At 46.7% G+C, this 22,000-nt stretch overlaps 1 protein-coding gene across 1 annotated transcript in view; it reads left to right on the top strand.

Moving 5' to 3' along the window:
• Window positions 1–22,000, top strand: part of LOC120032105 (plexin-A4-like) — a 311,274-nt gene that overhangs the window by 44,666 nt on the left and 244,608 nt on the right. Inside the window, exon 2 of the mRNA XM_038978046.1 lies at window positions 13,262–14,610. Within this exon, the coding sequence (XP_038833974.1) occupies window positions 13,357–14,610 (1,254 nt within the window). The 5' untranslated portion in view covers window positions 13,262–13,356. The remainder of the gene's footprint in view (window positions 1–13,261; window positions 14,611–22,000) is intronic.

Raw genomic sequence — 22,000 nt, 5'->3', positions numbered from 1 at the left:
ACAATATTATGCAGTCTACGCCCCTTCTGTCTGTCTGTATGTCTCTGTCACAGTCTGACTGTATGTCTGTATGTCTCTGTCACAGTCTTTCTGTCACAGAATTTCTGTCTGTCTGCCACAGTCTGTCAGTCTGTCTCTGTCTGTCCGTAATGTCTGTCCGTATGTCTGTCTGTCTGTCTGTCTGTCTGTCTGTCTGTCTGTCTGTCTGTCTGTCTGTCTGTCTGTCTGTCTGTCTGTCTGTCTGTCTGTCTGTCTGTCTGTCTGTCTGTCTGTCTGTCTGTCTGTCTGTCTGTCTGTCACTGTCTGTCTGTCACTGTCTGTCTGTCCGTCTTTGTCAGTTTGTCTGTCTTTCCTCTTTCTGTTTGTCTGTCTGACCGTCAGTCAGTCTGTCTGTCCATCTGTCCATCCGTCCGTCACAGTCTGTCACAGTCTGTACAGTCTGTTACAGTCTGTTACAGTCTGTCCAACTGCCAGTCTGTCTGTCTTTCTGTCTTTCTGTCTGTCTCTGTCTGTCACTAGGTTAGCCTTATCTCAGGTTCACAGGTGGGAGGCAGACAGAGAGAGAGAGAGAGAGAGACAGACAGAGAGACACAGAGAGAGAGAGAGAGAGAGAGAGAGAGAGAGAGAGAGAGAGAGAGAGAGAGAGAGAGAGAGAGAGAGAGAGAGAGAGAGAGAGAGAGAGAGAGAGAGAGAGAGAGAGAGAGAGAGAGAGAGAGAGAGAGAGTAGACAGAAAGGAGGGAGGGAGACCAATTCCAATTGGCTGTACTGAAACACTTGGAGCCTCTTCCCTTGACAGAGTGTAACCTTGACGATGCCTCTTCACCTGGTTGGCATGGATCGGCTTAGACGCCCCCAGAGGAACCGATCAATATTTCTGTTGCTTGTTTTTGACTTCCCTCTTCTTCCTCCTACTCCTCTTCTCCTCTCTTCTCTGCTTCTTTCTTTCTCTGCCATAAGACGTTATCTGATTTAGCTGGTTTGTTTGTGGCGCACGCCTCACCGTCTCTCCCCGTCTCTCCCCGTCTCTCACCGTCTCTCCCCGTCTCTCACCGTCTCTCACCGTCTCTCCCCGTCTCTCACCGTCTCTCCCCGTCTCTCCCCGTCTCTCACCGTCTCTCCCCGTCTCTCCCCGTCTCTCACCGTCTCTCCCCGTCTCTCACCGTCTCTCCCCGTCTCTCACCGTCTCTCCCCGTCTCTCCCCGTCTCTCCCCGTCTCTCCCCGTCTCTCACCGTCTCTCCCCGTCTCTCCCCGTCTCTCCCCGTCTCTCCCCGTCTCTCACCGTCTCTCCCCGTCTCTCACCGTCTCTCCCCGTCTCTCACCGTCTCTCCCCGTCTCTCCCCGTCTTTCCCCGTCTCTCACCGTCTCTCCCCGTCTCTCCCCGTCTCTCCCCGTCTTTCCCCGTCTCTCACCGTCTCTCACCGTCTCTCACCGTCTCTCCCCGTCTCTCAACGTCTCTCCCCGTCTCTCCCCGTCTCTCCCCGTCTCTCACCGTCTCTCCCCGTCTCTCCCCGTCTCTCACCGTCTCTCACCGTCTCTCCCCGTCTCTCACCGTCTCTCCCCGTCTCTCCCCGTCTCTCACCGTCTCTCACCGTCTCTCCCCGTCTCTCCCCGTCTCTCACCGTCTCTCACCGTCTCTCCCCGTCTCTCACCGTCTCTCCCCGTCTCTCCCCGTCTCTCACCGTCTCTCACCGTCTCTCCCCGTCTCTCCCCGTCTCTCCCCGTCTCTCCCCGTCTCTCACCGTCTCTCCCCGTCTCTCCCCGTCTCTCCCCGTCTCTCACCGTCTCTCCCCGTCTCTCCCCGTCTCTCCCCGTCTCTCCCCGTCTCTCACCGTCTCTCCCCGTCTCTCACCGTCTCTCCCGTCTCTCACCGTCTCTCACCGTCTCTCCCCGTCTCTCCCCGTCTCTCACCGTCTCTCACCGTCTCTCCCCGTCTCTCACCGTCTGTCTCTCACCGTCTCTCCCCGTCTCTCCCCGTCTCTCACCGTCTCTCCCCGTCTCTCCCCGTCTCTCACCGTCTCTCCCCGTCTCTCACCGTCTCTCCCCGTCTCTCCCCGTCTCTCACCGTCTCTCCCCGTCTCTCCCCGTCTCTCCCCGTCTCTCCCCGTCTCTCACCGTCTCTCCCCGTCTCTCCCCGTCTCTCACCGTCTCTCCCCGTCTCTCCCCGTCTCTCACCGTCTCTCCCCGTCTCTCCCCGTCTCTCACCGTCTCTCCCCGTCTCTCCCCGTCTCTCACCGTCTCTCCCCGTCTCTCCCCGTCTCTCCCCGTCTCTCCCCGTCTCTCCCCGTCTCTCACCGTCTCTCCCCGTCTCTCACCGTCTCTCCCCGTCTCTCCCCGTCTCTCCCCGTCTCTCACCGTCTCTCCCCGTCTCTCCCCGTCTCTCACCGTCTCTCCCCGTCTCTCCCCGTCTCTCACCGTCTCTCCCCGTCTCTCCCCGTCTCTCCCGTCTCTCCCCGTCTCTCCCCGTCTCTCCCCGTCTCTCCCCGTCTCTCACCGTCTCTCCCCGTCTCTCCCCGTCTCTCCCCGTCTCTCACCGTCTCTCCCCGTCTCTCACCGTCTCTCCCCGTCTCTCACCGTCTCTCCCCGCAAACCTAATAATGCCTCTAATTTGGGCACAGTTTACGGATGCTAACGCAATTTGTGTTTTTGTTTTTTTCAGTAACAAATATTTTTTTTCTTCATGAAAAAGCATAAATGTCCAATTATTTCTGAAAGTGAAGAGCACATACAGTACACGCACGCACGCATGCACGCACGCACACACACACACACACACACACACACACACACACACACACACACACACACACACACACACACACACACACACACACACACACACACACACACACACACACACACACACACACACACACCTCAGATTGCACAGCATGGTGTTTTTGCCCACATTTCCAGCGAAGCACTGAGTGTGAGAGAGAGTGTGGCACCAAACATGAATTCATTAGCACCCTTTGATGTGCTGCTGCAGTATGTGGTCTGGAGTTACTGTGTGTGTGTGTGTGTGTGTGTGTGTGTGTGTGTGTGTGTGTGTGTGTGTGTGTGTGTGTGTGTGTGTGTGTGTGTGTGTGTGTGTGTGTGTGTGTGTGTGTGTGTGTGTGTGTGTGATTTCTGTGGACAGATCTGGCACTGAGACACACACACACACACACACACTTGCAGAGACACACATATGCACACGCACACACACACACATTGGTACTCAGCAATAAGGAGATAGTTTGGGTGTCCTGTCCAGGGGCTGTACTTATAAATCAACCCACTGGGCAAAAACTGGTTGAATCGATGTTGTTTCCATGTCATTTCAACCCCCCAAACATCTATGTGACGTTGTTGACTCAACGTGGAAAACTGATTGGGTTTGCAAAAAGTCATCAACTTAAGGGAATTTCCAATTTGTTTACTTGACTTTTAACCTAAATCCAATGACATGGTGATTTTTTTATTGATTTCATGTTTAATTCACTTTAGTTGACAACTCAACCAAATGTAAATCAAAACTAGACGATGAACTGACATCTGTGCCCAGTGGGAAGCTGCCTCACGCTACAGAAACAGGAGACAAGCCAAGGCTTCTTACTTACTGTGTAGGAATGTGAAGAAAAGACACAATGTGGATGGAGGTAAAAAATGTGTTTGAATGTTCGGGGCTGTGTGTGTGTGTGTGTGTGTGTGTGTGTGTGTGTGTGTGTGTGTGTGTGTGTGTGTGTGTGTGCGCGTGTGCGTGTGCGTGCGTGTGCGCGTGTGCGCGTGTGTGTGTGTGTGTGTGGGGTTGTATGAAGCAGAACATGGCTAAGCAACTCAGATGTAATTAATGGCGCGTGATGATCAGCAGGCAAATGCAAATAGGAGCTAAACGAGCTTCCCCGATGAGCAGGATAATTGCATGTCACTGACGGTTTCAGGTCACGATCATCATACATTCTTGAAGGCGCCAAAGCCAGCGGGTTATTTCTGTGTTAGTGTGTGTGCGAGAGAGAGAGGGAGGGGGAGGGATAGAGTTTGCATGTGCGGTGTGTGTGTGTGTGTGTGTGTGTGTGTGTGTGTGTGTGTGTGTGTGTGTGTGTGTGAGTGTGAGTGTGTGTGTGTGTGTGTGTGTGTGTGTGTGTGTGTGTGTGTGTGTGTGTGTGTGTGTGTGTGTGTGTGTGTGTGCGTGCGTTTGCACCTGCTACAGAGAACAAGATGATATGTGTACCCATCGACACTACAGGTTCTGTGATATTTCACCTTCAATCCCTCCCTCCCTTCCTCCCTCCCTATTTCTCTATGTTGCTATTTGCAGTTGAATGAAGTTGTTGAGGTATTTCCAGCTGAGCACTTTGTTATCCAGGTACTCTGTCCCCCGCTGGTAAATTAGAGTTGGGAGCTCCCAGCCGCTCCCAGTGTAAGATTAATATTACAGCAGGCCTTTATTTTTAGTCCAAGCAGAGAGCCCAATGCCCGTTCAGTCATGCAGCTCTGCTCCCCTACTGCTTCCTTTGACCACCTACTTCTTTCCCTTTGTCAAGGAGAAATTATTATTCTTTCTTTCTCTATCTCTCTCTCTCTCTCTCTCTCTCTCTCTCTCTCTCTCTCTCTCTCACTTACCCTCTTTCTCACTCTCTCTGAGTGCTCACCCTCACTCACTCACTCTCACTCTCTCTCTCTCTCTGGATCTCACCCTCACACTCTCTATCGCTCTGTCTGAAATGTGTTAACCCATTGGCTGATTGGTTCGTTTCTCTCAGTAATATGAGTGAGTGTGGTCAGATTGCAGCCCAGTCGGTGAGGTTCCATGATTGCTCCTCACCAGGAGATTTTACCTGGAGATACTAAATGGCTGTCTGATCGGAGCTACAGTTGAAGTCGGAAGTTTACATACACCTTAGCCAAATACATTTAAACTCAGTTTTTCACAATTCCTGACATTTAATCCTAGTAAGAAATTCCCTGTCTTAGGTCAGTTAGGATCACCACTTTATTTTAAGAATGTGAAATGTCAGAATAATAGTAGAGAGAATGATTTATTTCAGCTTTTATTTATTTCATCACATTCTCAGAGGGTCAGAAGTTTACATACATTCAATTAGTATTTGGTAGCATTGCCTTTAAATTGTTTAACTTGGGTCAAACGTTTCGGGTAACCTCCCACAAGCTTCCCACAATAAGTTGGGTGAATTTTGGGCCATTCCTTCTGACAGAGCAGGTGTAACGGAGTCAGGTTTGTAGGCCTACTTGCTCGCACACGCTTTTTCAGTTCTGCCCACAAATGTTCTATAGGATTGAGGTCAGGGCTTTGTGATGGCCACTCCAATACCTTGACTTTGTTGTCCTTAAGCCATTGTGCCACAACTTTGGAAGTATGCTTGGGGTCATTGTCCATTTGGAAGACCCATTTGCGACCAAGCTTTAACTTCCTGACTGATGTCTTGAGATGTTTCTTCAATATATCCACATCATTGTCCATCCTCATGATACCATCTATTTTGTGAAGTGCACCAGTCCCTTCTGCAGCAAAGCATCCCCACAACATGATTCTGCCACCCCCGTGCTTCACGGTTGGGATGGTGTTCTTCAACTTGCAAGCCTCCCCCTTTTTCCTCCAAATATAATGATGGTCATTATGCCCAAACAGTTCTATTTTTGTTTATCAGACCAGAGGACATTTCCCCAAAAAGTGTGATCTTTGTCCCCATGTGCAGTTACAAACCGTAGTCTGGCTTTTTTATGGCGGTTTTGGAGCAGTGGCTTCTTCCTTGCTGAGCGGCCTTTCAGGTTATGTCGATATAGGACTCGTTTTACTGTGGATATAGATACTTTTGTACCTGTTTCCTCCAGCATCTTCACAAGGTCCTTTGCTGTTGTTCTGGGATTGATTTGCACTTTTCGCACCAAAGTACGTTCATGTCTAGGATGACGGCTGCGTGGTCCCATGGTGTTTATACTTGCGTACTATTATTTGTACAGATGAACGTGGTACGTTCAGGCGTTTGGAAATTGCTCCGAAGGATGAACCAGACTTGTGGAGGTCTACCATTTTTTATCTGAGGTCTTGGCTGATTTATTTTCATTTTCCCATGATGTCAAGCAAAGAGGCACTGAGTTTGAAGGTAGGCCTTGAAATACATCCACAGGTACACCTCCAATTGACTCAAATGATGTCAATTAGCCTATCAGAAGCTTCTAAAGCCATGACATAATTTTCTGGAATTTTCCTAGCTGTTTAAAGGCACAGTCAATTTAGTGTATGTAAATTTCTGACCCACTGGAATTATGATACAGTGAATTATAAGTGAAATAATCTGTTTGTAAACAATTGTTGGGAAAATTACTTGTGTCATGCACAAAGTAGATGTCCTAACCAACTTGCCAAAACTATAGTTTGTTAACAAGAAATTTGTGGAGTGGTTGAAAAACGAGTTTTAATGACTCCAACCTAAGTGTATGTAAAATTCCGACTTCAACTTTATCTGTCAGTGTGGGAGAAATAATCCCACTGGGCAGAAACAGGTTGAAACAACGTTCAAAACTGGTTGGAATTGGAAAAAGTCATCAACATAAGGACATTTCTTTTTTTTTCATCCAATTTTAACCTAAATGACATGGTGACATTTGTTTTATTGATTTCACATGAATTCACATCAGTTGACAACTCAACCAAATGTAAATCAAAACTAGACGTTGAACTGACATCCGTGCCCAGTGGGGTGGGCTCAGCCTGACTAACACTGACTCATACATGCACATGTGTAGGCAATGTGATACAACAAGATAAGATACAATATTATATGATACAATACATTATTGTCCATTGTCATGGAAATTCATTTTGTTAGCCGAGAGGTACAGGTTTAATTTGATCACGCTGTTGCAGGAAAACTTTCCTGCGTTGTAGGACATTTAAAACGTGCAGTGGAATGATCAAAGCGCCCTCTAGTGGCCTCATTGGTGGAATGTTGTTCATATTTTTAATAGTTTCAATTGCCACATTGGTATAAAGGGATCGGGAGACAGGCGCGGGAGTGCGTAATAGGGTTTTTTATTTACCTAAATTACAGCGTGCCATGTAAAGGCACGGGGACGAAGACCAAACAAACACATATACAAAACACAGGGTTGAAACCCAAACAAAAGAGTGAGGAGCACCTCGAATAAATACACAAGCGCACAATGATACCACACGGGACGAGACCCGTAATCATCTGCACAATACACCCGGCACGAAAGCCAAAACAACACAGCACAGGTATTCACACGACCAACGGACTTTGGAACAATAATCAACCAGACAATGGTGAACAAATTATACAATTACTAATCAGGTGAGAATATGAGGACCAGGTGTGCGTAATGACACAGTTCAGTTCCTAGATGCAGGTGACGTAGACCTCCGAAACTGGTGCACGGAATGAGCAACAGTACCGGAGGGATCCGTGACATTAATCAACATTATATCAAACATTTGATTTTTATATTTTTTTATATTTCAGTCTTCTGTGATGTATATAAAGTGTAATATTTGGATGCAAACTCAAAATGTAATACATTTCAACTCTATATCTGACATGGTGCAGGCGTCTTCTTTCTAAGTCCATAACCATGTGCGTGAGGTGTATAGTTTTGTTTCAAAGTAGATTTTTTGGACTACTAAGAGACCCTGATTTAGCCCACTGCAGTAAAAGGTTAAAAGGGCTTCTCAAGTTTCTATTTTCCACATGACATTTATTGTGACGTCCGTCGTTAGTGGTAGAATGACCGGACCAAGGTGCAGCGTGGTAGGCGTACATTTTCTTTATTAATGTTCCACCAAAAAAACAATAAACAACACAACGAACGTAAAGCTTCGGAGTGCAACACATGTAACAAACAAAGACAAGATCCCTTAACCTAAATGTGGGAAAAAGGGCTCCCTAAGTATGATCTCCAATCAGAGACAACGATAGACAGCTGCCTCTGATTGGGAACCACACTCGGCCAAAAACAAAGAAACAGAAAACATAGAATTTCCCACCCGAGTCACACCCTGACCTAACCAAACATAGAGAATAATAAGGATCTCTAAGGTCAGGGCGTGACATTTATAGACTTGATTTTGTGTGAATGTATTAATAATGCGCATAATAATTCACATTTCTTGTTGCTACAGGATTACTTTCCTGCTGTAACAAACTGGCTCAAATTAAGATCCTACAGTGTCTTCATACAGTGTCTGTGTTTCAAGTTCTCACCCATCTACACACAATACCCCATAATGACAAAGTGAAAACATGTTTAGTAACTTTTGCAAATGTATTGAAAATGAAATACAGATATATCTAATTTACATACGTATTCACAACCCTTACATCAATACTTTGTTGAAGCAACTTTAACAGCGATGATTTTCTCAAGCTCTGTTAAATTAGATGGGGAGTGGCGGTGAACAGCAATCTTCAAGTCTTTCAACAGTTTTTCTGTAGGATTCAAGTCTGGGCTTTGGCTGGGCCACTGAAGGACTTTCACATTCTTGTTCTGAAGCCATTCCAGCACTGTTTTGGCTGTATGCTTGGGGTCATTGTCCTGGTGGAACGTAAATCTATGCCCCAGTCTAAGGTTGTTTGCACAAGGTTCTCATCAATGATTTACCTGTATTTGGCTCCATTCATTGTTCCCTCCATCCTTACCAGTCTCCCAGGCCCTGCCACTGAAAAGCTTCCCCATAGCATGATACTACCACCACCATGCTTCACAGTAGGGATGGTGTTAGACGGGTGATGAGCTGTGCCTGGTTTCTCCAGACATAGCGCTTTGCATTCAGGCCAAAGAGTTACATTTTTGTCTCATCAGACCTCAATCTCTTGCCTTATGGCATGCATGCTGTCATGAGTGGCTTCCGTCTGAACCACTCTCCCATAAAGCCCAGATTGGTGAAGTGCTGTAGAGACTGTTGCACTTCTGTCAGGTTCTCCCATCTTAGCCAAGGATCTCTGTAGTTCTGTCAGCGTGATTATTGGGTTCTTGGTCACCTCCCTGACCAAGGTCTTTCTTGCCCGGTTGCTCAGTTTGGCCGGACAGCCAGCTCTAGGCAGTCTGGGTAGTTCCATATTTTTTCTATTTCCCAATGATGGACACCACTGTGCTCTTGGAAACTTTCAACACACAGCAAAATGTTTATACCCTTCCCCAGATATGTGCCTCATCACGGTTCTATCTCAGAGATCTACAGACAGTTCCTTGGACTGCACGGTATATTTTCTGCTCTGACATGCACTGTCAACTGTGGGACCTTATATAGACAGGTGTGTTTCTTTCTATGTCCAAACAGTTTAATTGGCCACAGGTGGGCTCCAATCAAGTTGTAGTGACATCTCAAGGATGATCAAAGGAAATTGGATGCACCTGAGCTCAATTTAGAGTGTTATAGCAAAAAGGTTTGAATACTCATGTAAATTAGATATGTTCAATACATTTGCATCAAGAAAACATTGTCATTATGGGGTATTGTGTGTTGATGGGTAAGATTGTTTTTATATGCAATCATTATAGAATTCACGCTGTAAAAAAATGTTTTATAAGTCAAGGGGTATGAATACTTTCTGAAGTCCCTGTACATATGTACAATGCTGGAATGGCTTCAGAACAATCATGTGAAAGTCCTTGAGTGGCCCAGCCAAAGCCCAGACTTGAATTCCATTGAAAAACTGTGGAAAGGGGCCTCCTGAGTGGCGCAGCAGTCTAAGGCACTGCATCGCAGTGCTAGAGGCGTCACTACAGACCCGGATTCGATCCTGGGTTGTATCACAACCAGACGTGATCGGGAGTCCCATAGGGTGGCTCACAATTGGCCCAGTAGTTCTGGTTAGGGGAGGGTTTGGCCCGGGGGGCTTTACTTGGCTCATAGCGCTCTAGCGACTTCTTGTGGCGGGCGTCTGCAGGAGGTCGTCAGGTGTTTCCTCCGACACATTGGTGCTGCTGGCTTCCGGATGAAGCGAGCGGGTTATAAGAAGCGCGGTTGGTTCATGTTTCGGAGGGCGCATGACTCAACCTTTGCCTGCCTCCCGTTTCCTCCCGAGAAAACGAATACAACAACAACAAAAATGTGGAAAACCTGAAGATTGCTGTTCAGCGCCACTCCCCATCTCATTTAACAGAGCTTAGACATCTGTAAGGAAGAATGGGAGAAAATACCCACATCCAGATGTACAGTACAACGCTGATGCAGACGACTCAAAGCTATAATTACCACCAAGTTACTGTATACACACTCATTACAGAACACACACAGTCTCACTATCATACAATGAAGAGCTACAATGAAGAGCAGTGAATGTGAGACTTGTTTAGCATCAGGGTAATTAAAGTGTGTGTGTGTGTGTGTGTGTCAGCAGTGTTGTGGAGGCTGACCCTGGATACCACGCAGGTGATCACCTGTTCATAGGGGAGAGCTAATGAGCAGTTGGAAGCACAGGGGACCGCAGTGTTTACAGGAAATGCTCTCCTCATTTCCTCTTGGTGTGTTTAGAATGTGTGTGTACATTGAATATGGATGTGTACCGTGTAGCCTTTGTTTCTATACGTGTAAACATACAGAACATACTCTATATGTATCTCTGTGTGTGCACTGTGTGTGTGTGTGTGTACTGTGTGTGTGTGTGTGCACTGTGTGTGTGTGTGTGTGTGTGTGTACTGTGTGTGTGTATAGGCAAGGAGGAACAGTAGTGTGATATTGCTGAGGCTTGACAAACGACCCAGGGACTGATGAGGCGCTTGTTTCTGCAACCACTAGCACTTCCTCCTAATTACTCCACCTCTGCCCATAAACTCTGTCTGTATGTGTGTGTGTATGCACGCTCCACCTCTACCCATAAACTGTTTGTGTGCGTGTGTGTGTGTGTGTGTGTTGTGTGTTGTGTGTTGTGTGTTGTGTGTGTGCGTGTGCGTGTGCGTGTGCGTGTGCGTGTGTGTTGTGTGTGTGTGTGTGTGTGTGTGTGTGTGTATGTGTTGTGTGTTTGTGTGTATGTGTGTGTGTGTGTGTGTGTGTGTGTGTGTGTGCGTGTGTGTGTGTGCCAGAGTGTTAGAACTATGTCTCCTAGCCATGTCAGCAGGTGGGAAGTTCTATCTGGAGAAAAGAGGGAAAAATCACCAAAGCATGCAAATCACACTCTGAGGGGAGAATCAATTAGGAGTGGAGCAGCCTGGATGTGAGGGATGTGATGGGCTTTGAGGGGTGTGAAGGGGCTGGGCCCATGCAGAGACACAGAGATGGTGTATGACCGTAGATAACCCCCCGGGGTCATGCATTAGCCCTCTGAGAACACACAGTCCTCCACTCATCCCAGCAGGCCTCAATCTCAGACTTTATACCCTCTTTCTCATTCCCTCACTGTCTCGCTTCATGTCTTCTTTCTCTCTCTGAAAGGTTCAGATGGGTTTGGACTTGATCATGTAAAGTTGAAGTCAGAAGTTTACATACACTTAGGTTGGAGTCATTAAAACTCGTTTTTCAACCACTCCAAAAAATTATTGTTAACAAACTATAGTTTTGGCAAGTCGGTTAGGACATCTACATTGTGCATGACACAAGTAATTTTCCCAACATTTGTATAATTCACAATTCTAGTGGGTCAGAAGTTTACATACACTAAATTGACTGTGCCTTTAAACAGCTTGGAAAATTCCAGAAAATGATGTCATGGCTTAAAGAAGCTTCTGATAGATTAATTGACATCATTTGAGTCAATTGGAGGTGTACCTGTGGATGTGTTTCAAGGTCTACCTTCAAACTCAGTGCCTCTTTGCTTGACATCCTGGGAAAATCAAAAGAAATCAGCCAAGACCTCAGAAAAAAATGGTAGACCTCCACAAGTCTGGTTCATCCTTGGGAGCAATTTCCAAACGCCTGAAGGTACCATGTTCATCTGTACAAACAATAGTACGCAAGTATAAACACCATGGGACCACACAGCTTCCATACCGCTCAGGAAGGAGACGCGTTCTGTCTCCTAGAGATGAATGTACTTTGGTGCGAAAAGTGCAAATCAATGCCAGAACAACAGCAAAGGACCTTGTGAAGATGCTGGAGGAAACAGGTACAAAAGTGTCTGTATCCACAGTAAAACAAATCCTATATCGACATAACCTGAAAGGCCGCTCAGCAAGGAAGAAGCCATTGCTCCAAAACCGCCATAAAAAAGCCAGACTATGGTTTGCAACTGCACATGGGGACAAAGATTGTACTTTTTGGAGAAATGTCCTCTGGTCTGATGAAACAAAAATAGAACTGTTTGGCCATAATGACAATCATTATATTTGGAGGAAAAAGAGGGAGGCTTGGAAGCCGAAAAACACCATCCCAACGGTGAAGCACGGGGGTGGCAGCATCATGTTGTGAGGGTGCTTTGCTGCAGGAGAGACTGGTGCACTTCACAAAATAGATGGCATCATCAGGATGGAAATTTATGTGGATATATTGAAGCAACATCTCAAGACATCAGTCAGAAAGTTAAAGCTTGGTCGCAAATGGGTCTTCCAAATGGACAATGACCCCAAGCATACTTCCAAAGTTGTGAAAAAATGGCTTAAGGACAACAAAGTCAAGGTATTGGAGTGGCCATCACAAAGCCCTGACCTCAAACCTATAAAGAATTTGTGGGCAGAACTGAAAAAGCGTGTGCGAGTAAGTAGGCCTGCAAACCTGACTCCGTTACACCTGCTCTGTCAGGAGGAAGGGGCAAAAATTCACCCAACTTATTGTGGGAAGCTTGTGGAAGGCTACCCAAAACGTTTGACCCAAGTTAAACAATTTAAAGGCAATGCTACCAAATACTAATTGAGTGTATGTAAACTTCTGACCCTCTGAGAATGTGATGAAAGAAATTAAAGCTGAAATAAATTATTCTCTCTACTATTATTCTGACATTTCACATTCTTAAAATAAAGTGGTGATCCTAACTGACCTAAAACAAGGAATTTTTACTGGGATTAAATGTCAGGAATTGTGAAAAACTGAGTTTAAATGTATTTGGCTAAGGTGTATGTAAACTTCCGACTGTCTGTCTCTCTTTTTCTCTTCTCTCATTCTTCTACTTGCCTAATTGCCGTTTTATTGGTGCAGTGCTCTGTATGATAAATATGTCTGATACTCTGTATGATAAATATATCTGAAACTCAGTATAATAAATATGTCTGATACTCTGTATGATAAATGTGTATGGAGATTCTTTATGTAGATGCAGGAATGTTGTCTTTTTGTGTTTCCCACCTCATATTTCTCTTCTCTTCTCCAGGTATAGAATGACCTCAATCCCAAAAGAGGCCTGATCACGGATTGGCTGAGAGTACTGGACCGAGCCCCTACTAGACTTCCCTGACACCGCGGACCATGGAGTCCCACCACACCAGGACATGGACTTCCTGTCTTACCCTATGCTGCTTCCTGTTGGCCTTGGCCATCGCTCTCTCGTTGGCTTCCAGGCCCCTCCCCCATGCCCCCGACGGCGTCACTATCATCACCGCCTCCATCGACGCAGCCAAGGAGGAGGACTATAGCACGTTCAGCACCGAGAACCCAGAGTGGAAGTTCAACCACGTGGCCGTGGACGAACGCAACGGCAACGTTTACCTGGGAGCGGTCAACCGCATCTACAAACTGTCCCCCGACCTAAACGTACAGGTGTATCACGAGACTGGCCCCGACGAGGACAACCGCAAGTGCTACCCTCCACGCATTGTGCAGCCCTGCAGCGAGCCGCTGTCCCTCACCAACAACGTCAACAAGATGCTGCTGATGGACTACCGGGAGAACCGCCTATTAGCCTGTGGTAGTCTCTATCAGGGCATCTGTAAACTCCTCCGTCTGGACGACCTGTTCAAGCTGGGAGAGCCCTTCCACAAGAAGGAGCACTATCTGTCCGGGGTCAACGAGAGCGGTTCGGTGTTCGGCGTCATCGTGTCGTACGGGGACTCATCGCCCGACAAGCTGTTTGTGGCCACGGCAGTGGACGGCAAGCCCGAGTATTTCCCTACCATCTCCAGCCGCAAGCTGGCACGCAACTCGGAGGAGGACGGCATGTTCGCCTACGTCTTCCACGACGAGTTCGTGGCATCCATGATCAAGATCCCGTCAGACACGTTCACCATTGTGCCTGACTTCGACATCTACTACGTCTACGGATTTGGCTCGGGTAACTTCGTCTACTTCCTCACGCTGCAGCCGGAGATGGGGAACGGGCCGGCCACCGGCTCCTCCTCCACGGGGCGAGAACAGGTGTACACTTCTAAAATAGTCCGGCTGTGTAAAGACGACACAGCCTTTAACTCGTATGTGGAGGTACCCCTGGGCTGTGTGAAGGGCGGCGTGGAGTACCGGCTCCTACAGGCGGCCTACCTCTCCAAGGCGGGTGCCATATTGGGCCGCTCGCTAGGTGTGGGGCCCGACGATGACGTCCTATTCACCATCTTCTCTAAGGGCCAGAAGCGGCGGCCACGCGAGGCTTCGCAGGAGTCAGCGCTGTGCGTGTTCGCCCTGCGCGAGATCAACGAGCGCATCAAGGAACGACTGCAGTCGTGCTACAAGGGCGAGGGCACGCTGGACCTGGCCTGGCTCAAGGTCAAGGACATCCGCTGCAGCAGCGCTGTGAGTACCAAACACACACACACATACACAGCACTACTAAGCAACTATTTTCACACCTGATCCATCGAATCAAGGTCCTGATGATTGACCTTGTCATTCAACATCAATTTTATTCACCACAAGCCAGTGTGGATAGTATGTTGAATACAGTCTGATTTTCCTTGCGTTACCAATGCTGGAACACAAGAGTAGAGATTCATAAGTGAGCTGTATTCAACTAGAACACTGTGTTAAATCTATTCTACATTCTGACAATGAAACACGTAGTAACAAGAGGTGCATATTTACAGAGTATTTATTTTGTTCTACTAAATGATAGGTGAAGGCTCATCTCCCACACTACACAACAGAACCATAATGAGAGTTTTGTCTCACTCTAAAGGTGTATTAGAGGCGCCATGTTTCTGGGTGGGCTGCTGCACCATTGGATTAATTTGAAGTGTTAACCAGCTCCGGTATCTGTTTCTCTATCCGTCTTAGAGGGTTGGGCAATTCACACTTACAAGTAATGAACATAATTTACCTCACTCCTTTGCGGCATTAGCAATTCAGTAACACATTTAATTTAATCTCTTCAGGTTAAATCTTACATCAGTGTCTCTCAAAGCAGTAGCAGAGCTTCGATGTGACGCAACAGTATTTTGTTTATATTAGCTACCGCTCCTCCTCAGATAAAATGCAGACAAGCTGAAGAAACGAGAAATTGACATTTCACTGAATAGCAGTCACGGCCACATGAATAGCAGTCAGGCAGGGTTATCCACAGCTGCTATGCTGTGCTGAACATTAGCTAGTAAACAAACCCATCCGTGGGTCTTAATGCAGGGGAGCTCGCCTCTCAGTCTAAAGAGCTTCCCTGCTATCTCTACTGTTCTCTATAGTTTCCTGCAGTTACACTATAGGATTGACAAAGGCGCTGCGTAAAGTCACGCAATCTGCAGTTACATTGTGATTAATGCACTGTATAGATGTTTCTGGAAACGGTCTAAAGTGATGGATGACGTTGCGTTGAGGTCTCTTCAAATTCCTCAGACTTTTCTGAGCTTGTTAGTGCTTGTGCGCCTCTCTTTCAGTTCATTTGAGGAGTGTCAAAAGTTGTACGGTCACAAAGAGTAATTCCTTCATTCATTGATCTGTGCTAGTGTATACAAGTCTGTACTGGTCTGACTGTACTGTGATTAAATACAGGAAGTTGTCCCTATCGGTGCAACGACATGTCTAGTCTTAGTCTGGAGGAAGGGCTTCTCCCATTCCCCTCTCTTGCTTTTTACAGTATGATTCCCACATGCCACCCCTCTCTTCCTTTTTACAGTATGATTCCCACATGCACCCCTCTCTTCCTTTTTACAGTATGATTCCCACATGCACCCCTCTCTTCCTTTTTACAGTATGATTCCCACATGCCACCCCTCTCTTCCTTTTTACAGTATGATTCTCACATGTCACCCCTCTCTTGCTTTTTACAGTATGATTCCCACATGCCACCCCTCTCTTCCTTTTTACAGTATGATTCCCACATGCACCCCTCTCTTCCTTTTTACAGTATGATTCCCACATGCACCCCTCTCTTCCTTTTTACAGTATGATTCCCACATGCACCCCTCTCTTCCTTTTTACAGTATGATTCCCACATGCCACCCCTCTCTTCCTTTTTACAGTATGATTCCCACATGCACCCCTCTCTTGCTTTTTACAGTATGATTCCCACATGCCACCCCTCTCTTCCTTTTTACAGTATGATTCCCACATGCACCCCTCTCTTCCTTTTTACAGTATGATTCCCACATGTCACCCCTCTCTTCCTTTTTACAGTATGATTCCCACATGCCACCCCTCTCTTCCTTTTTACAGTATGATTCCCACATGCCACCCCTCTCTTCCTTTTACAGTATGATTCCCACATGCACCCCTCTCTTCCTTTTTACAGTATGATTCCCACATGCCACCCCTCTCTTCCTTTTTACAGTATGATTCCCACATGCACCCCTCTCTTCCTTTTTACAGTATGATTCCCACATGTCACCCCTCTCTTCCTTTTTACAGTATGATTCCCACATGCCACCCCTCTCTTCCTTTTTACAGTATGATTCCCACATGTCACCCCTCTCTTCCTTTTTACAGTATGATTCCCACATGCACCCCTCTCTTCCTTTTTACAGTATGATTCCCACATGCACCCCTCTCTTCCTTTTTACAGTATGATTCCCACATGTCACCCCTCTCTTCCTTTTTACAGTATGATTCCCACATGCCACCCCTCTCTTCCTTTTTACAGTATGATTCCCACATGCCACCCCTCTCTTCCTTTTTACAGTATGATTCCCACATGCACCCCTCTCTTCCTTTTTACAGTATGATTCCCACATGCCACCCCTCTCTTCCTTTTTACAGTATGATTCCCACATGCACCCCTCTCTTGCTTTTTACAGTATGATTCCCACATGCCACCCCTCTCTTCCTTTTTACAGTATGATTCCCACATGCACCCCTCTCTTCCTTTTTACAGTATGATTCCCACATGTCACCCCTCTCTTCCTTTTTACAGTATGATTCCCACATGCCACCCCTCTCTTCCTTTTTACAGTATGATTCCCACATGCCACCCCTCTCTTCCTTTTTACAGTATGATTCCCACATGCACCCCTCTCTTCCTTTTTACAGTATGATTCCCACATGCCACCCCTCTCTTCCTTTTTACAGTATGATTCCCACATGCACCCCTCTCTTCCTTTTTACAGTATGATTCCCACATGTCACCCCTCTCTTCCTTTTTACAGTATGATTCCCACATGCCACCCCTCTCTTCCTTTTTACAGTATGATTCCCACATGTCACCCCTCTCTTCCTTTTTACAGTATGATTCCCACATGCACCCCTCTCTTCCTTTTTACAGTATGATTCCCACATGCACCCCTCTCTTCCTTTTTACAGTATGATTCCCACATGTCACCCCTCTCTTCCTTTTTACAGTATGATTCCCACATGCCACCCCTCTCTTCCTTTTTACAGTATGATTCCCACATGCCACCCCTCTCTTCCTTTTTACAGTATGATTCCCACATGCCACCCCTCTCTTCCTTTTTACAGTATGATTCTCACATGCACCCCTCTCTTCCTTTTTACAGTATGATTCCCACATGCCACCCCTCTCTTCCTTTTTACAGTATGATTCCCACATGCCACCCCTCTCTTCCTTTTTACAGTATGATTCCCACATGCCACCCCTCTCTTCCTTTTTACAGTATGATTCCCACATGCCACCCCTCTCTTCCTTTTTACAGTATGATTCCCACATGCACCCCTCTCTTCCTTTTTACAGTATGATTCCCACATGCCACCCCTCTCTTCCTTTTTACAGTATGATTCTCACATGCACCCCTCTCTTCCTTTTTACAGTATGATTCCCACATGTCACCCCTCTCTTCATTTTTACAGTATGATTCCCACATGCACCCCTCTCTTCCTTTTTACAGTATGATTCCCACATGTCACCCCTCTCTTCCTTTTTACAGTATGATTCCCACATGCCACCCCTCTCTTCCTTTTTACAGTATGATTCCCACATGCACCCCTCTCTTCCTTTTTACAGTATGATTCCCACATGCACCCCTCTCTTCCTTTTTACAGTATGATTCCTACATGCCACCCCTCTCTTCCTTTTTACAGTATGATTCCCACATGCACCCCTCTCTTCCTTTTTACAGTATGATTCCCACATGCCACCCCTCTCTTCCTTTTTACAGTATGATTCCCACATGCCACCCCTCTCTTCCTTTTTACAGTATGATTCCTACATGCCACCCCTCTCTTCCTTTTTACAGTATGATTCCCACATGCCACCCCTCTCTTCCTTTTTACAGTATGATTCCCACATGTCACCCCTCTCTTCCTTTTTACAGTATGATTCCCACATGCACCCCTCTCTTCCTTTTAACAGTATGATTCCCACATGCACCCCTCTCTTCCTTTTTACAGTATGATTCCCACATGCCACCCCTCTCTTCCTTTTTACAGTATGATTCCCACATGCCACCCCTCTCTTCCTTTTTACAGTATGATTCCTACATGCACCCCTCTCTTCCTTTTTACAGTATGATTCCCACATGCACCCCTCTCTTCCTTTTTACAGTATGATTCCCACATGCACCCCTCTCTTCCTTTTACAGTATGATTCCCACATGCCACCCCTCTCTTCCTTTTTACAGTATGATTCCCACATGCCACCCCTCTCTTCCTTTTTACAGTATGATTCCCACATGCACCCCTCTCTTCCTTTTTACAGTATGATTCCCACATGCCACCCCTCTCTTCCTTTTTACAGTATGATTCTCACATGTCACCCCTCTCTTCCTTTTTACAGTATGATTCCCACATGTCACCCCTCTCTTCCTTTTTACAGTATGATTCCCACATGCCACCCCTCTCTTCCTTTTTACAGTATGATTCCCACATGCCACCCCTCTCTTCCTTTTTACAGTATGATTCCCACATGCCACCCCTCTCTTCCTTTTTACAGTATGATTCCCACATGTCACCCCTCTCTTCCTTTTTACAGTATGATTCCCACATGCCACCCTCTCTTCCTTTTTACAGTATGATTCCCACATGCCACCCCTCTCTTCCTTTTTACAGTATGATTCCCACATGCCACCCCTCTCTTCCTTTTTACAGTATGATTCCCACATGTCAACCCTCTCTTCCTTTTTACAGTATGAATCAGAGAGACTATCTCAACTGAAGAACACAGACTTGTATCAGAGGCGTGCTGTGTTCTGCTCCTGATGTTTCCGGTGAGGGATAAATCAGTGGCGGCGTGCGCCATCGTCGGGGTGGGGGGGGGGGGGGGATACGGGTTAGCGGTGAGGAATGGTGCCATTTCAGCACGCGCCACAGTTTGGCGGCTGCGGTATAAATTAGAGGCGGTTGCCGTCACAAAGCCCCAGCCTGGAGATGGATGGTCCTTACTCTCCCCTGGCCGCTCCGTCACTATGGATACTAGGCCCTTTTCCCTTAAAGGCAGGGAGAAGCACTTTGATTATACGGCAAAGAAAAACACCACTAAAACACATGATCTCTGAAGGTTTTGAAATGATTGATAATCAAGGAGGGGGATTGCATAAATGATTGCCTGGATTTACAGGGATATGACTTCAAACACATGTTCATATATAGAGGCAGGCACACACATGCACGCACTCACACATGCATACACAAACCCACACACACACACACACACACACACACACACACACACACACACACACACACACACACACACACACACACACACACACACACACACACACACACACACATACACATACACTCACGTACACGTAAACACACACAAATTAGTAAGTGATTAGAGGTAAATGGCGGGGCGTCTGTGTTGTTCTTGGATCTTTGCACAAAGGGAACATGTTGTATGACAAGATACAGAGATGGGGGATGACACAAGACAGAGAGAGAGAGATAACCTGCTACAGTAGCTGTGTATGTGTGGGGGAGATGTCTCCCTAGTATCACACTGATCATTTTACACAAATCCCGGTTGTTAGTCTCCAATTAATTCCTCGCTCTCTTTTCAATAATGCATGAAGGGGAACGCCGCCCCCCCAGCACGCCACATCTTGAATGTTGCCAGAAATGTAGTTCAAGTCATCATTCGCTCTCTTCCCTCCAAATGCAGCAGCCAAGATAGTCACAGGCTCCAAACACAGGGCTTTAGAGCAGAGAGGAGAGAGACTGCATGGCAGAGAAGCAACAGCAGCTAGTAGCTTTGGGTTTGTGCTCATATAAAAGTCTAATGAGGAACCATAGAACCACAGAGAGAGATCAAGATAAGCCCCCCTCTCTCTCTCTCTCTCCCCCTCTCTCTCTCGCTCTTGCTCTCACTCTCTCTCTCTTTCTCTCTCTCTCCCTCTCTCTCCCTCTCTCTCTCTTTATTTCTCTCCCCCTCTGGTCCTCTCTTCTTTTCAAGCTCTCTTGTCGTATTTTTCACATCATATGTTTTCCCCCCAATTATAGAGTGGATGAACTGCCCCTAGGCTCATTAGAGTAGCTTGGCTGTACAGAGGAGCAGACGATATATGCATGCACACACAGACACACACACGCACGCACGCACGCACGCACGCACGCACGCACGCACGCACGCACGCACGCACACACGCACACACAGAAACACACACAGAAATACACAGAAACACACACAGAAACACAATTATATTAGCTGGCTTGTGAGAGCTTAATTGACTAAAGTGAATTTCAGCCAAAGATAAGCAATTTATCATTAAAAAAAACTATTTAGTAGGTTAAGTTATATATATCTGAAAAAGCATAACATCAGAAGGTATCCCAGATACATGTGGGCTGTTAAATCTGCCGGTGAACTTAGTGTTGGATTAGAATAGTTCCTGTGGGTTGGAACCTGGCAGCATGCAGCTACTTCAAGAACAGAGAAATGGAAGGACTCGGGGGATACGATACAGATATGGAATTACAGAAAAGCTCAGAGGTAGAGGTGAACCACGTTGAACGCTCTGAGGTGATTGGATGTCAGATTACAGGGAGCTACAGTCGATTGGCTGAAGCAGGCGGTAGTTTACTCTCAGTGATGTGATTGGTTTTCCTAGATGGTGTTGCTTGGATTCGTTGCCTTTCGATCAGAACGTATGAATGGAGATGTGAACGTATGCAGAGTTTTTACTCCATCCCTGTGCCAGCAGCAGGTGGTGCAATCAATACGCTTTGTACAAATCTCCCGTTGACATCAACGCTTGATTTCCCCGACCCAGAAGTGCGTAACTCAAGTTAGGATTTGTCCATAACAGCTTCCACATCAATGTCACAGCGACAGACATTTTAGGCTTCAGGACATTTAGAAAGGTTACTATGGTACAGCTTGATTCCCCCCTAGTGAGTCAACAGTGGGCCTATAGCTGTCCAGCCCAGCCGTGGAAATACCTATTAAAGCTTGTGTTGCGAGGTCAGGCCTCAGTTGGTTTCCAGCGGGCACCACTGTACCTCTTGTCGGTAAAGGAGCTGCATCAGGACAAGACAGAGGAGGAGGATGTGTCTCCGCTCGACTGAACCACATAATGCATGCTCAACAGTATCAGTCTGGGCCGGGGCCGGGTCCATAGATCATTGTGAAATGGCATGTGACCTATAGAAGAAAAAGCCTGCTCCTTCATCGACATGTTCACCGTGTCAGCAGGAATAAGAGAGAAAAAAGAAGACGCAGGAAATTCTCTCCTTTCTCTTCACTCCCTCGTTCTCTCTCACCTGTTCTGCTCTAAACATGGCTAGTTGAGTGGTTCTCTCTCTCCTGTTCTGCTCTAAACATGGCTAGTTGAGTGGTTCTCTCTCCTGTTCTGCTCTAAACATG

This window comes from Salvelinus namaycush, chromosome 38 (assembly GCF_016432855.1).
Source record: "Salvelinus namaycush isolate Seneca chromosome 38, SaNama_1.0, whole genome shotgun sequence".
NCBI classification, from domain to species: Eukaryota; Metazoa; Chordata; class Actinopteri; order Salmoniformes; family Salmonidae; genus Salvelinus; species Salvelinus namaycush.
The sequence above is the reverse complement of the archived record's forward strand: the minus strand, read 5'-3'. Positions and strand labels throughout refer to the sequence as shown.